General features: G+C 40.0%; 1 protein-coding gene across 1 annotated transcript in view; it reads right to left on the reverse strand.

The window, feature by feature from the left end:
• SYNE2 (spectrin repeat containing nuclear envelope protein 2) overlaps positions 1 to 14,613 on the reverse strand; it is a 277,882-nt gene that overhangs the window by 83,352 nt on the left and 179,917 nt on the right. Inside the window, exons 63-69 of the mRNA XM_054567455.1 lie at positions 14,115 to 14,318; positions 13,449 to 13,523; positions 12,140 to 12,250; positions 8,917 to 9,033; positions 4,858 to 5,088; positions 1,336 to 1,518; positions 181 to 309 (exon numbers count right to left, since the gene is read on the reverse strand). Of these exons, the coding sequence (XP_054423430.1) occupies positions 181 to 309; positions 1,336 to 1,518; positions 4,858 to 5,088; positions 8,917 to 9,033; positions 12,140 to 12,250; positions 13,449 to 13,523; positions 14,115 to 14,318 (1,050 nt within the window). The remainder of the gene's footprint in view (positions 1 to 180; positions 310 to 1,335; positions 1,519 to 4,857; positions 5,089 to 8,916; positions 9,034 to 12,139; positions 12,251 to 13,448; positions 13,524 to 14,114; positions 14,319 to 14,613) is intronic.

The following is a 14,613-nucleotide window of genomic DNA, read 5'->3' on the forward strand; positions in this document are numbered from 1 at the left end:
GAGAGCAAAGCAAATGCCACAGTAAACACTCAAAACTCAGAGTTACTGCACACACAGGAACACCACATATCATCACACTTTCCATTCGGTCACAGAGGGAAACACTCCACTTCAGTATTTAGTTTAAGGGAAATTCCATCTATTTTTCTTACCCTTACAACTGTTAGGAGCTCACATTACCTGAAGCTGCTGTGAATCTTTTCGTCTGCTGAACTGCGGCCTTTCCATCATAACAGATTCAAGTTCAGAAAGGTCATCTGGTTGGAGAACTTTCTGATGCTCAGAAGGTTGCTTTAGAATGGTAGAATGCTGCAAAAAATTTTATGATGGTAGACTACTTATCTTAAGAGATGACCCACTTTATTTCAATTCTAATAATGGGACTACATAATGGAAATATTTTATATGAAGTAAATGACTGCATTTTGTTATTTACTATAATTATATTCTATAATTTAGTGTATCCGTTTCAAACAACTTCAAAAACCACTACATTTGATGAAGGGGTCATCTTATCCTTTCCTCAACTTCATCTAATCAATCACTAAACGCCAGGAAGTCTATTTTTTTCCTTAAGAACAAAGTTAAAAGAAAAACCCCGAAGAGAAATAGTAGTACGCTTATAAGGTAAAATTTCCCTTATGTCTACAATATAAGTAGATTTTTTTAAAAAAAAGGAATATATTAATATGAAAGGGGAACCATATGGTTTGTATATCTGCAGTTAATCTTATTTCTGTGAATATAAACCCTCCAAGTAAGAACAACCATCTCATAAGTATGAAGATATATATATACTTACTATGTATAGTAAGATCCTATTCATAAGATTTGCATTTGCATTTACAAACACAGAATGCTTTTAAGTCAAAAGAACACTTTAACTACACTATGATCAGTACATGTAAATATTTGTAAATGAATAACAAAAATATCCTGGAAACAGGTTTTGTGTTTTCTGATGTTAAATTTTAATCTTATTTATAAAGCCTTCCTTTTCCAGTTCGACTCACAAAATCCCTTTAAAATGCATCCTACTTTTATAAAAAAGGCTTATCCTAGACCTCACTGTCAGCAAGATCAGCCCAATCAAACCAATCCAAATGAAACCAACGCCATCACTAATAACAACCTAAATAGGAAAATTACACAGGGAAAATGAAACCAATAACAAAAGGCAGTGCAGCTATCCCTCACAGCTGGAAGAGGCGCAATGCGTTCTTACTTAGTGTAATTCATCTGTAGCTGTCTCGTCACCTCTACCCAGAGTTCCTTTCTGGTGGGCTTACCAGAATCATATATATGCACACATGTCTATACATAGCAATATTTTACCTGGTCCTCATTGTATTTCTCCTGAAGCATCAGCTGGACTTTTTCCAAGTTGCACTTCACAGTTTTTAGTTTCAAGGCAAGTGCTTCAGCCTCCTGCTGAATGGCTCCACCATCTCCCAAACCCTGATCTTTGCAATTCTCTAACAGAGAGGCAACCTTGTGCTCAATTTCTGTTAGCATAGCCTAGGAAATAAAATCATTTAGTTATTCATAGTTTTGGTCTCGAATGAGTATTTTATCCCAACATAAGTTAGATTCACTTTCTTTACCTAAACATCTACAAGAAGTCCCAGGAACAGAGGTTGGAAGGGACTTTGGGAGTAAAAAAAAAACCTTCCACATAATCCCTATGCTTATCAACAGGGGTGCAACCAAACCAATCCTAAATTGCATCTGTCATTCTCAAAGATAAGTGATTCTACAATCACTTTACAAAATGCAGCTGAATGTATCCAGCATAGCATAGTGGTTAAGAGTACAGACACTGGAACTAGATTACCTGGGTACAAATGCCAGCCCAGCCACTTGGTAGCTGGGTAATCTCAGGAACCTTACTTTGCATGAGTTTGCCTCTAGTCATCTGCAAAATGAGGTTAATAACAGAACTTACCCCCCAGGGTCACTGTGACAAGTTAAGAGTTAAATCTATGTACCCTGGCCAGTGCTTGATATATATTCTGTGCCGACTATTATTTTTCCCCACCTTCCTAACCTTTTGCATTGCAAGTATGAGGAGTGATTTTAAAAAAGAACTCCACAGAACTCTTTGAAAAGTCTTTCCCTTGCTCTTTTTCCTTTTCTTTCTCAAGCCAAATAAGCTTCCAAAATATCAGAAGAAGGCCACAGAGTATAATTTGGAACCTAAAACACTAAGTCATTGATGAACCTGGCCAACGTACACATGGGTCTAAAAATAAATCAGCTGGAGGAAGTTTCCCAGTAAGTCATGGTCATTGCATTTCTCCTCAACAGATCGTTTGCTCTGTCCTAGGGCTCAGGAGCCCAAACAGTCATGCCAGCTGGCTGGGCACGCAAGTGCACAGGCGCACTCAGACTCACATTCCAGCGCTATGATCATCTGTGCTCAAAACTCAGTGCGTGACTAAGAACGAGTTCAATTCTTTGAGGGAAACTTAAGGAAAAACTCTAGCCTAACAACAAATTTGCACATAGTACTCCTTATAACTCCTCCATACAAGCAAACTACTTTTATCTTGTATAGACTCTTTTAAACTTTAAATATGTACTCATCGATTTTAGAGTGGCTGTAATGTAAACAAAGTGGACTATAATTTTGTGCTCATTTTTTCCACTTAGCTATTTCATATATACTTTTTCATGTGTCTATATACATATGCTTCATGATTCCAATTTTAATAGTTACAAGTTGATATTCCATGATGCCTTTAACAATAGGAATATTGTTAAGCCTTTAAGCTATTTTCAGTTTTCCACTATTGTAATTTATACTGCCATGAACATTTTCCTCCTTTTTGGGTTTTCAGAAGGCAAATAAAGTCATGGTAGAAGAGTGCTAGGTCAAAGAACATTTTATATGCTGACTGCTGACCTGTCAAAACATTGAACCAACAGACAAAACTATAAGGCATGAGTGGAGCTTTTTCTCCAGTTTTCCAGGATGACATAATTTTTGCCAATGTAATATAGGAACAAGACAACAGCTGTTGTGATTTACACGTTTTAAATAATCATGGCTGAACATTTCTTCTCAAATTACCAAAAATAATTTTTGACTAATCTGTCTGCACCTGTCCTTCGTACATTTTCCCACTGAGAACTTAGCTTTTTTTGCAGACTACTGAAAGGCTTTTAGTATGTTTTAATATTAAATTATATGTGCCATTGTCTTTATGAGCCAAAGATGGCCTTTATATATTGGTCTCTATGATGTTTAATTGTTCACAGCAGGTCAGGACCATTAGCTCAAATCCCACTGGCGCCAAACTCAGAACTGGATCCCATGTCTGCTACCGTGGTTTAGACAAACCCGAGGGCTCTAAAAGACCCCAGCCTCTGCTGTCCTTCAGAGTTCTCGGACATTACCTAGACACACAAGGCTCCTCTGGATTCCCCATCCATCGGGAGATTCCTGTCCTCTTCCCCTTCCGGTTGGTGGCCCCACCCCCATCCCTTGCCTCTAAGGTCTCTTGCTGTGAGGGACTTCCCAGTCTACCAAAAGCCTGCCCAAACAAAGCTCCTTGTGTGCTACCGCCACCTTGTGGTGGTGTCTTTTCCTTGAGCGGCCCCCAAATCATTGAACTCACAAGTGATCCAAGCAGGGAATTCGGTGATGATCAAGGAATTGGTATGGGGGTCTACCCAGTCAGCAGGACACTCAATGTGCAAATTGATCCTGGATGGCCTCAAGTGGCTGGTACTCAACATTTGAGAAGCCGCAGGTTCAGTTTAGCATAGCACTGTTCTGTGCTGTAGAACTGTCTTTCCCAGACTCCCTTGCCTCATTCATCAGGCTACGTGGTTGTGACAGTATGTGAGTGAGCTCACCCCTTAGAATTGACTTTTAGGTCAGAGGTGTTTAGCATTCCAGGGAAGGAGGTTTGTTTGCCTGCCTGGGTCCCCCACTAGGCAGGCACTGGACCTGAACGAAAAAAGGACAGGTGTGTCCATCTTGGACTTGGTGTGGGCTACCGGCTACCCCATTACAGGCTGTAGAAAAGCTCCCTGAGACTGTGCCTGTGAGACAGGGAACTTTGAGAGGATGTCCTTATTTTTGGGGACTACCTCAGCAGACAAATGAGCCAATCAAACACAGAAATCAGTTCAAGGCTGGTCTAAGCACTTGGGGGAAGTGCTTCAGCTGCTTTGGCACACAGTTACACAGTTACGTTGTTGATTATTTCCATCATTCTAGCCCCTCCCTGGAGGGAAAAAGATACAGGGATTACCTTTAGGCCAAGCCTGCAAAAGGTTCTCAAAGTGACTACAGGCAAGGAAGTTTTCTATTCCTGCCCCTCCCAAGACACAGCAGTAGTCTTGGTAAAATGGCAGCAAAGGCCTTTTGTGCTGCGTCTGCAATCTTGCGAATCAGGATATTTCAGTTTCATTTCTGATGAATAAACTTTCAAAGAACTTATTATCCTGAATAAAAATAACACCATTTATTAAACACTTTTTATATCTTCTGTACACCACATGCTGGTTAATGCACCTCATCTCATTTAATCCCGGCAAAGTTCTAAGAGATAACCTGCTTATGAAGAAAATGGGGTGACAAGTTCACTTTCTCAAATTCAATTAATGTGGCAGAACTGGATGTGGATTCCAGCTTCGGAGCTAGAATCCATTACTACTGTGTCCCCACATACTCTGTTTACATGAAACGTTTCAAATAATTACCCTGAGAACAGAAAGTTGAGGCCAAGATCAATACAGTGGTCAGAGTAACAGAAACAAACACACTGTTGCTTTGAGATGAACTGGCCGAGAGACCAGGTGACTGAGGAAGAAGCAAAGCTCTGAACTCTGACCCACCGGCCTTACCTGGCACCCTGCCAGCTGCTGTTCCACCACCTGCTGCATGGCTGTGTTTAATGTTTCCGGCTCAAATGCCACGTTGGCTTGGTGCAGCCACAGCTCCAGCTCGGCCACTTGGGTCTTGCAGACATGGAGGACTTCGGCAGGCTCTGGTCTAGGTTTCTCTGCCGTGGTCCGAAAAGCTTCTTGCTCAATGGAAAAGCCCACAGCTGCAGCCTTGATAGGAGGTGTGGCACCCTAAGATAAATCCAAAGATAATCCAGCAATCAAAAGCCAGGAGTCCAAAGTTTTCAGATTTGGGTTTGCAAAGACCTATGAACTTGCAGCATTTCCCCAGTTAAGAGGGGGAGAAAAAAAATATATATATATATATGCATAAGAAAGAAAACTGCACCTCCACACTCATAGCAACAATCATGTGACCTGATGCCCCAGGTTTCCAAGCAGCCGATCTGCAGGTACACAGCTACAGTGTTCCCAGGCACAGAGGACGCAAATGGGCTCCCAGTTCATTAAACGGCAGGTCCCAGGAGACAGGTGAGTGTTGTGAGAGGGTATGCATGTGGGTGTGTGTGTTTGAAACACTTTAGTGGACTGGCCAGTTTTTAAAGTTGCTTGACACATGATTAAGCAATGCTTACATTGCTGTGTGCTCTGTTCAAACAAAAAAAGAGATCTGCACATGCCATCTGGGAAACAAGGAAATATACCACATACTTTTAATGTAACATTTTCTCAAGTAGTTAATTAGATTATAAAATATTTTAGCTTTTTTACCCCTAACATACATGCCATTACCCATCTAAAGTTCTCTCTATTAAAAATACCTTGAATTAAGTAATGAGCTTCATGAGGAAACTGGAAACTTTTATCTTACTCTTTAGCAAGAATCTCTAAAACTAATTTTCACCTTTTAGATACTTAAATATTATTGAGTTAAGGACCAGATGCTTGTAGTAGAGTATAAAAAAGCGTGATGTGTTCTTTTTTGATACTGAAACAAGACTGCTTGTAGAAAACTTTCTTCTAGATAACAGATGACAATATTCTAATAATTATATAATAGGTATTTTTATTTTGGAAGTAAAAGCTGATTTATATTCGCTTCCTACGTCCTTTTCCAGAATATTGAAAGATTATATTAATCCTTCTAGAAAAATTCCTTTAGGAATAAGAATTTGTGTTTTGCTTACAAAACTGTTGATCAATACATATCTTATTATGTTTAGGATGAAATACCATGTTTTCTATGTAAGGCTTTGCTAACTATGTAAGGCTTTCTATGTAAGGCTTAGCATCTAGTAAGGCACAGTTTTGGCCAAGTGACAAACTTCTAATGGGAGTTGCTGACAAATGTATATATTAAGTCGACTCAAATGCACATTTTCCACTGTTTGAGGGATTTTGTTTAAACAGAATGTTCAGTACAACTGAAGTAAACAAAATTGGCAAGTGGTAACAAAAACATGCAGAGTACGACAGTGTCTTCCACGTTCTCACACACTGATGAGCGTCATGAAAGTTGGTTTGACTAAAGCAGCTCGGGTTGCACTTGTTCCCCGTGACCCTCTATTAACCTCACACATTTGCTCTTTTCTGCCTAAAGCTATTTCTCCCCAGCCTTCATCCACATTTTCTTCAAGAATCACCTTCTTAAAGAAGTATTCCCTTGTTTTCTCTGCAGTTCATACAGTCAGTTCTACACATGGCTTGGCTGTTTCAATTTTTTTTTAATCCTCATTTTTTAAAAAGCAACAGTTGTGTGGTTTTACTGCCAGACACCAATTTCTAGTCATCTGATGGCTTCTAGACTTCAGTTTACTGCTTTTGTCTTAGTGGCAAAGATTTTGGGATCCTTTTTCCTGAGATATCAATCTGTTACTATTAATTAGTACATCTGTATAATAGATTAATCACCCACCTTATTTATTAAAAAATATTATTTGAGTGCCCATTATATACCACGCACATTTTAAAAATGACAATATTTAGTTTCTTTGGATTCCTACTTATTCACTGAATTAATGAGGAAACAGGAAGCTTGATAACTAATCTGGGCTTTAGTTGCTAGTTATCTGAACCTGAAAAAAATTACAAAGGTAAATAGAAGAGAAAAAGAATAAATATTTATAACCATAGAACTTCAACAGCTTAAGGTGCCCTGGGGAACCTGTCAGCGAGTAATCAAATCAGTTCATTCACCCCTATTTATAGTCAAAGAAACACAAGTACCTTTAAAGTTTAGTCAGTTCACACACCTTCTATTTCACCACATTGCTTCTGAGGAGCTCAGGCCCAAGCATAAGGTATTTGTCTAAGGTCACATAGTTCTGTGATTTTTAAGTCTGAGGCCACAGTTTTTTCCACAATAGCACTCCTGCTCAGTATCAGTTGCACCTCTGCTAAATGATAGCCACAAATTCTAAAAGCAGAGATTATTTAGCCCTGGCTGGGTGGCTCAATGAGCGTTGGTTTGGAGCATACGCCAAAAGATTGAGGGTTCGATTCCTGGTCAAGGCACATACCCAGTTTGCAGGTTCAACCTCCCAATCAGGGTGCATATGGGAGGCAACCAATCGATGTTTCTTTCTCACACTGATGTTTCTCTCTCTCCCACTCCCTGTCTCTAAAAAAATTTTAAAAAAACATATCATCGGGGGAGGATTTAAAAAATAAAAGCAGAGGCTATTTAAATAAATGTTTTATGATTATACATCTGAGGGGCTAAAAAGTATTATCCCAAGTATTTCTTGTGATAGGATTAGATCATCTCTCTAGCATCACTGTAAATTAATCATACCTAATCCTTCATTGGATGATTATGAGCCAGGCAACTGTTCAGTATGACGCACACCACCTCAGTATTTCACACCACAAGCCCATTATTATCCCCAATGTACAGATGAGGAAACTGAGGCTTTAAGGTTATAGAAACTGCCTATGGTCACCCAACTAGTAAGTAGAACCGGTATTCAATCCCTGATTTCATTATGCTTTAACAGGGGTGTCCAACCCGCGGCCCACAGGATGGCTATGAATGCAGCCCAACACAAAACTGTAAATTTACTTAAAACATTATGAGATTTTTTTGGTGATTATGTGTCACAGTGTATTTAATGTGTGACCCAAGACAACTCTTCTCCCAGTGTGGCCCAGAGACGCCAAAAGTTTGGACACTCCCACTAGAGTCTACAAGTCCGCATTCTTGACACAATTTAGCCCACCCTCTGGTATCTAAGTTAGCCTCTCAGTGAATGTCATTAACTGCTTGATTTCTGCGTCAACCCAACACCAACCTAAGTAACAGGACCCAGTTAAAATACAAACTCATTTCCTGACTGTAGCTATGCATATTTCATGCCAAAATACCAGCCCTTTAAATTTACAACTTAATATTTTACAGTCAGTTCTAAAACACATACGCATGTCTCTCCCTTCCCCCCATCACAGACTCTTTTTATAAAATGTAACATTGCCTGGCTAAATACCTAACTGCATTTACACAAACACCAGACATGCTGCTGGGGCAGGGTGGTTGAGTTTTATTTTGTGAGGCCAACCCTACTTTGGTTTCACATCTTTCAGTACTAAATATTCAAATTAGGAAGGCAGATTAGAGTATTTTGGGTTTGGCTCCTTATTCCTCCACGTACCAGCCATACTTTTACTCTCTGATTTTGATTCCCTCATTTGTAAACTTAGGGTAGGTATTAATCTACTTTAATTTAGTCTGAGAATTGAACAGCAAATATAAATGCCTCTTATATAAAGAGAAGTTAATCAATATTAGTTCTTCTCCACTCATTTCTTCCACAAGTAATATGTACAGATGAAAGATGTAGTTGTTAGTAGAGAGACGAGCTCACCCTGACAAATGGTAAACGAGTGTCATGCTCACATCTAATGGCAAACCGCCTAGGGCTCCGGCTTGACAACACACACAGAGATCTTAAAGTTCACAAGGAGCTCTTGGCTTGAAACACACAGTATTGCAAAACACAGCAAGCTTCTCATCTGTAGGTGCAAGGTACCTGAGCAGTTGCCCAGTTACCCACAAGGACTTACCTCTTCTGTTTTGTTGGGACTCAGGGAAGATGCCAGGCCTTGCTCAGTGTTTAGGGAGTCCAGTGCAAGAATTTGTGCCATGGAACTATCACATGTGCTTACTTTCCCAGCTGCCTCCTGTGAAGAAAAGCATCAGAGGTCCAGAAAAGGTCCTGCTCTGCTACCACACAAGTCACTCGTCCTGCACCTGCTCATTTTACAAATTGTCTGTTTGCAAAAATGTCCAGAGAAGTCAAGTGCATTTAGAAAAAAAGTTTGTTCAATAGGAAAAAAAAATCAACTTCTCCAGGTTTGTCTTTATTTGAAAATCTTAAATCCTCTAACACTCTTTAGTTTCTGAGGAGCACATAAGGAATCCAGAGAATTATTTATTTAAGTGGATTATTATGAGAGTTAAGTGGGATTATATGAAAAAGGTCACCTTTCAACTAGCGGTAGAAAGATGAGTTTGTTAAATTTGGGACGAATTTCATGTACCTAGGCATTTCATGAAAAATATGAACAAGGTCCTTGTCTCACTCTGAACAATGAATTCTACTTCTAATATTTAACGTGAAAGTTATACCATAAAAACTCTTGAAGAAAATATGAGTGAACCTTTTTCTAATACAGGAGTAGGGGGACATTTTTAAGGCATGACAATAAGGGAAAAAAGTCAGTATTAACAACAAAAATAATGGCCACTACAATCTATATTAAAAGAGAACAGATTGGGATAACAATTTACAAAGTGTTAATATCCTTAATATGTTAATTGTTCTTATAAATCAGTAAGGAAAACATCAACCCCTCCATAGGAAATCAGTCAAATGGCATGAATAAGCAATTCACAAAAGAAGAACACAAACGCTAACAAGCACCTAAAGAGATCCTCAACATTCCTAGAATATAAATTTAATTTAAACTATTTGCTAAGTTTGGTTAAAGATTGAAAACGTACAGTATCAGCTTGGGTACAAGAAAGAGGCACTTTCATGTACTCTGGGTAGGAATAAAATTGATATAGTCTTTCTAGAGGGCAGTTTGATAAAGTGTGTCACTTTTTAAATGGATGTATACTTTGACTTAGCACTTCTACTTATTAAGTTAACGATGGTTAAGAAAATGGGAAAATGTCATGTATACAAATTACCACAGTGTGGTGGGAAAAGCATGGATATTGTCATCAACCAATCTAGCAAGCCTGAAGGAAAATTGGTAAAAAATAGTTCTGAGATGCAGAAAATACATCCAAAAAAAGAAATCTATCAGGAAGGTAGAAACATGGAACAGATTTAAGGGAAAAGTCACTTAGATTTGGGAATCACTGGCATAGAGCTGAACGCTAAACCTATGGCGGGAGAGAAAATTGCTATAAAACATAGAAGGAAGAGGACAGACATTGGGAGAATGCCTATCATCCCAGGGACAGGGCAAGGGAAGGTGGAGCAGGGGCTGCAGGCAGGTATGACAAGAAAGTGAAGAATTAGGAAAGTCAGAGGAACACTGCGTTTGAAAAAGAAAGAGGCAGTTGATAGTGTCTAATGCTGGAGAGATCAATAAAATTTAGCATTAATAAAGGGCATTAATTGATGTTCCAGAAGTCAATGGCTGTCTAAATATAGCCAGGGGCTAAAACTTGATTACAAAAGGGGCCAAGGACAGGAGTCCCCACTAAAACATCTAGCCATAAATAAGAGGGAGCACAGTAATTCACATGGGAAACAAGATCAAGAAAGTCAATGCGCTAAAGTTCCATACTGAGCACTGTACAAGACGTGAACATGTAGAAGACAGAGTTCTTGCCATGCATGAAACTGTGTCAAGTGCATGCATAAAAATGTGGTAAGTCATAACTGAGGTTCAGAATGCTACGGGAAAGCGAAGGGGAAGAGTCAGGAGGTTTCTTGAAGGTGGAAGTTGAGATGGGCCTTTGTGGATGGGTGGGAAGTCTACAGGCAGATGTAGAGAGAAGGGCATTGCAGGATGCACAGTGGTCTCTAGGAGTCTGGGCTCTGGGACACTCAGTTTGTCTGGAGAGCAGGGCCACAAGGGAAGGGACTCGTTAGGGAGAGGGAAACTGAGTCCTTCTGAGGTAGAAAGGGGAGGAACCTGGCAAAAGGCGGACACTGGAGAGGCAGGTACAAGCAGAGCCCACAGTAAATGAAATGAAAGGACTGGCTGCCAAGTGTCCATCAGTAGATGAGTAGATAAAACAACTCTGGGACATTTATACAATGGAATTCTACCTGGCCATAAAGAACAAAATTTTACCCTTTGCAACAGTATGAATAGACCTGGAGAACATTATGCTAAGTGAAATAAGCCAATCAGAGAAAGACAAATCCCATATGATTTCACTTACATGTGGAATCTAATGAACAAACAGAACAAACAAGCCAAACAGAGACAGATTCATAGATGGAGAGCAGGCTGATAGCTAGTCGGGGGGGAGGGGGCGAGTTAAGGGGTAGAGGGATAAAGCAAAAAGGAAAAAGGACTCACTGGCTTGGACAACAGTGTGGCAATTTCTGGGGGAGGGGAGTGTAAGGGGACTAAATGGTAATGGAAAAAAAAGATATAATAAAGATTACATTAAAAAACAAAAGAAAGGACTGGCTGGAATGGGGGAGGGGTTAGCCCTGGGCAGGAGGCAGGAGTGGGAGGTGTATGGATCATAATGACAAAGGTATGTTTCAGGAGCAAGGAAAAAGGCATCATGTTCAGGTCCGCTTATGATTTTCTCAAGTGAGAGAACTCCCCTGCTATTTTGAGAGACTGGATAAGATTTACGAGGTCATTAGAAGCAAAAAGACTTATTTCATTCATTTATCTTATCATTTATATACTACTTATTATCATACCATTGATACACTACTTCATTCAAAAAAAGGATTATGGGGACACCCCTCTCCCAACCACTTCTAAAAGAGAGGTATGCTAAGTGCTCTGGAACACTACGGTGAACTTTTTAGGTGCTCCTTTGAATTACCTGTTTTGAGTTACCTGTTTTGAGTTTTCCTCAGAAAAATACTCTCCTGTTATCACTGAGTGCAGAACAGAAATGCAAATGATAAGCAAGTACTTGGCTGTCTTTGCATTTGTGCACAGGTAATGGCGAGCTTTCGAAATTTCCAGCCCAAGCAGGCTCCGGCATTCTTTCAAACAAGAAACCCTTTTCTTTGACTTACTAATGCTCTTCATCCCTACTGGCCCCCCACGAATGTGTTACGCCCAGTATTACCTGAATGATCGTTCCAGAGGATGAGGAAGCTCCATCTTCCTCCATGTCCTTGTCATGCTTCCAGAGGAAGGACCAAGACCCAGAAGATGGCTCTGCTTTCTTATCTCCGTTCTAACACAGTAATCAATCGATCAGCAGAGGGAAGTGATTTCCTGCCATCATAATCAGCATCCTACTCCTCCCTTTTACACATAACAGAGCTCACCAGGCAGTATAACTGTAGCCCTTAAGTCCACCTCCGCCCCTATTTTTCATCTCTCTCTTCGGCTAACTAAATCATCTGTCCCCAAAAGGGGCTGCTCTTCCTGAAGCCTGAAACATGTTCTTAAAAGCTGGGAGTCAGCTCACATTACAACAATGAGATCTTTAGAATTGTTTAGGAATTTAATCTGCTTCAGTAAATGTAATTTTAAATGTTAATATTAACACAACAGTCTGATGAACGTGTATTTTGGCTGTTGTCAAACACAAAACAGCGAATGTTATATCGGCTCAGAGGCAAATACAGGTCTCAAATTAGAATCATACTGACGTGCACACTTTTCTTGGCCCCTGGCACCACCTCAATTCTCACAGTTCTCTCTGCAGAGAAGGGGTATAATCAGATTATGAAGTTATCTGTACTCAGCTCCACCATGTCCTAGTGACACACTAGAGGACAACAGGTTCTTCTGTGTGACAATGGAGCTATTTAACAAGCTATAAAGTGAGCAGAAAAAAATGTCTGGTGGTTACATGTGAGACAAAAAACTATAAATTGCTGCAATTTTCTTCCCTTTGGCACAAGACCCATTATAACTTCAGTTTTTAAAGTATGAAATGGAAATTGGTACCAGGAAAGACAACTGTAAATGTCTCATTCGACCAGTTCTAATGAACTAGTAAGGATTAGTATTAGTTCCTCATACATCTCTTCATGCCCTTGGCAATGCTGTTTTAGACTGAAAAGGTAATTCGAATATGAAAAAATAAAAGTTCTAAAAAGCACAGGAGGAGTGCCAACCAAACAGCATATTCTCAAAACTTCAGAGAAAGTACTCAGAAGTCAGGATACTGCAAAGAACTTCATCTTCTCTCTTACACCAACAAGAGTGTCTGAATTCTATTTATCCCACGCTGGCGGGAAGTAGGTTTAGATGCATGTAAACAACGTGAATAACATAAGAGAGCTACTTCAATGATCCTTATAAAATACAGGCATTAATTTTAAAAATCTTTATGCGTCCATTCATTTTAAGATCTTCCCATTGATCTTCTTTCAGGAGATTTCGGTTCTAACAAAATTTATCGAGAAAATCATTTTCCTTACTTCACTCTTCAAAGAGCTCTCTTCTGCCTCTTCCTCAACTGCTGGCAGGAACAACATGGAGCCTCTTCTGTTCAACTGAAAGGCACAGCACAAAGATGCCTGCAGCCAAACTGCCATTCAACATCACTGGGATCCCGGTTGGGCTGCATTTTTATGTAGCTAATTTTTTTTATTCACTTTATCCAAGATGTCCACCTATATAAGTAGCCCTCTGGGTCTGGCAACTTCAGTTCCTCCAGCCAAAATATCAAGACTCAGTCAAATCTTACATCCTTTTCATTCGCCCTGTCCTCTGGTCCTTATTAATTAAAAAGTGAGATTCACTGATGTGGATTCAGAGTGGGTTTAGAGAGGTGCCTGGCTCATTTTGGAGTCTGCAAATGGACTGTTTAGCAAGAAGATTTTTCCAAGGGTGGCTCCCACTCACCTGCCTATAAATTTCATAAGCAGCTCCTTAAGTAACTCGTGCATAAGAAGTCTGTTGAGTCCAGAACAGACGCACCCAAAAGATTTATTCTCACTAGTGAACAACCTCAGGTGGAGTATTTCCACTTTTTAAAATTCCTTTACTATGGACCATAGACACAAATGCCACAGGTGAGAAAATACTACCCATTTAAAGTTCTCATAGAAGGTGGGATCAGCATTAACGAAAATCACACTCACCTTCCGCTCAGAAACATCCCTCTCGGCCACTCCATCCTCTTCTGATGCTTCTGCTGATAGCATTTCCTTTTCTTTTTCTAATTCTTGCTGTTCTTGCTGTAAATGCTGGTGAAGGTTTAGTACCGCAGCCTTTAAGTTCACCAACAGGTCTTCCTTTTTCTGGTTCAAACTTATAATCTGTTTTTCAATACCTTCAATTTCTCCCTGTGCAGAAAGAGTGTGTACATTGCTTTAGGATGCCTAAGGCCTTGGCATGCCCGCAGGGCCTGCTTCACTGCGGACAAGGAGTGAAGACTTTTGTGTGCTGCTGGTTTGCAGAGCCAGAAGCTACTTCCTGATAAAGTGCAGTTCTGCATCCTGGCTGTGTTTTCCAGCCCTGGAGAGGGTTTCCAAGTTCCTTATTAGAATGCTTTAGTGTCACCTTAGACCTTGCTCGTCAATCTCTGGCAGTGCCAGGCCGAGGCTCAGAAATCTGTAACAAGCTCCACAGGTGACAGTG

Source organism: Pteronotus mesoamericanus, unplaced genomic scaffold, assembly GCF_021234165.1.
Source record: "Pteronotus mesoamericanus isolate MK-2021 breed Mesoamerican mustached bat unplaced genomic scaffold, CSHL_Meso_final contig_182, whole genome shotgun sequence".
NCBI lineage: Eukaryota > Metazoa > Chordata > Mammalia > Chiroptera > Mormoopidae > Pteronotus > Pteronotus mesoamericanus.